Source organism: Pteropus alecto, unplaced genomic scaffold (genome assembly GCF_000325575.1).
Source record: "Pteropus alecto unplaced genomic scaffold, ASM32557v1 scaffold3, whole genome shotgun sequence".
NCBI classification, from domain to species: domain Eukaryota; kingdom Metazoa; phylum Chordata; class Mammalia; order Chiroptera; family Pteropodidae; genus Pteropus; species Pteropus alecto.
In genome coordinates, this window is record NW_006442484.1 from 42,621,591 (window position 1) to 42,623,757 (window position 2,167).

The 2,167-nt window shown below is 42.1% G+C and overlaps 1 protein-coding gene across 1 annotated transcript in view; it reads right to left on the bottom strand.

Annotated features, from left to right (window-relative positions):
- Positions 1–2,167, bottom strand: part of SLC25A12 (solute carrier family 25 member 12) — a 75,172-nt gene that overhangs the window by 5,005 nt on the left and 68,000 nt on the right. Inside the window, exon 14 of the mRNA XM_006921188.2 lies at positions 1,709–1,849. Within this exon, the coding sequence (XP_006921250.1) occupies positions 1,709–1,849 (141 nt within the window). The remainder of the gene's footprint in view (positions 1–1,708; positions 1,850–2,167) is intronic.

Here is a 2,167-nt window from a genome sequence, read left to right on the forward strand (position 1 = left end):
GGGACTCATGTGGAAGGGCAAAGGGGAGAAGTGGGACATAGGGAAATATAGATGGCTAAAAGCTTAAGAAAGGATGGTGGATCCTTGAGCCCAAGTTAGTTAACTGGGCAACGATTTTATTCTGACAAAAATTTTCTGGCATTTCCAGTATAGAGTCAGTTTTTAAGGTTAATGAAAATTCAATTCTCAAACCTCTAAGCTGCTTGTTCTGTTGTGCTTTGATGGGTATGTGTGTGGGATGAAGGGGACAGATTTGGAAACCCCATATTAATAGCTTGATTCCAAAGCAATCAGCAAAGGCAGCCCCCAAAACTAATAAATTGCCAAACGAATCAACATTAGCTAGAGCCCCTGACATGCCAGGTAAGAATTTATAAGTAGTGGCAGTGGAAAAGGCAGGGGGAAAAAGAAACCACCAATCTTCCCCATGTCCTAAAAAGAGAGTACAGGAGAAACCCAGATAAAGTATTTTAGCAAGCGGTTTCCATGGGAGTAGAGAACCACCCAGGAACAGCTTGTCTCAGTCAGTGGCTGAGGTCAAAATGAACACCTTCCTCAGCTTGGTCAGTAACCCACACTATTCTACTGCCCGGGGCTTTACCTCGTCAGGCAAATACTTGATCTTTGGCTCTTGTTTCTCTAATGGTCTTTTTAAAAGACAAACTCAAACGTTTAAAAAAAAAAACCCTCCAGAATTTTCTGAAGGACGATACAGAGAGAAACAATATTAAATTCAGTCTCAAAGGGAATTCCAAAAAAAAGATGGAAATTGGCAGTGGAAGGGAGGGAATGGACAAAACTCTCTGAAGACAGGCATCATTGGTTTACTGGTCTCCTAAGAGCCTGGTAGCTGTGTGATTCTAATCTAGAGAATTTCTCATTTTTAATTTGCTGCTACAAAAGTCAATTTACACATTTCTACAGTGATGGATCTATAAATAAATCAGATGCTGTGAAAACACAGTTGTCTATAGCAGCTAAATTTATGTATTCCCCCGTTATATGAGGCAAACGAATGGAAAGAAATATTCTCCCTTGTTTAAGAAAAATAATAGCTTCTGCTCCATTACATCTGATCTGTAATGATGGGAGTAAGTATACCTGCAGGGAAGGAATCTGTTGACTGGCATTTTGCTAAAGTACAGTACACTGGGTTTTGTTGTTGTTGTTGTTGTTTTTTAATGGAATTCATTATTGACAAATCCCTCCACTTAACTTCTTAAAAACCTGAATCCTACTAAACTCCACTACTGTTTCACTCTGGTCAAATTATTAAGACAAAGAGAAGTTCCTACTGGGAAGATATCAACAGAGATAACTCAGACTCGAAATAAACAAGACTATTTTGAAGTCCTAAACCAGCCCAAAGAGAACACCAAAGAAACTTTTCCCAAACCTGCCATCAAATAAAAGCCTGTAAGCCTGAAGCCAGCAGGTCTGCAGTGCTGGCCTCCCTGCCGACGGCTTCATAAAAGCCTGAAGATGACAACAGGAGAGCATGTCTGTATATCCCACTGCCTCTAATAGAAGTGTTCTGATTTTTCCTTGTCTGATTGTCTGCTCCAGGGACTACCCTGCTGGATAAGCTTGATTTTCCATTTTGGGGGTGAGGGGGGCAGGATAAGTCTGGTTTACACATTCTTTCACATTTCTATTGAGTACATTACCACCTCTCTACTGAGATAATAACCCAGGGAAATCTACCTACCTTATACAGACCAAAAAGTCCCAGGTCTCGGAGCACATTCAGGGCACTGACTCTGGGTCCTGTAGTGATCTCTCCAGCTACCTGCAGGCGAATCTTTACTATCTCCAATGGGTTGGTAAAGATGACCTGAGAGCCACCAGCCTGCAGGCAAAGGAGATACAGAAGCAGATTTCCAAATCAGAGCATGACTGCCAGTGAAATCAAGAAAAACCAAGAAAAGCACCTCCCTCTTCACGGGGGAAATGACAGTCCGACACTTTGGCCAGTGCAGGAGGGGTTCAGAGGGATGGTCCTAAACTGCTCAAGCTAATCTATGTCTGGTGTTTCTACTTGAACTGTCAAGAATGTTTCTCAGGCCAGTCTTTCCAGGGCCAATCCAGCCATATCCAAAATGGCAAAACTAATAAACTCATTTGGAAAACGAAAGTGAAGCCAGATGTGGCAGTGGGGAGCTCCCAG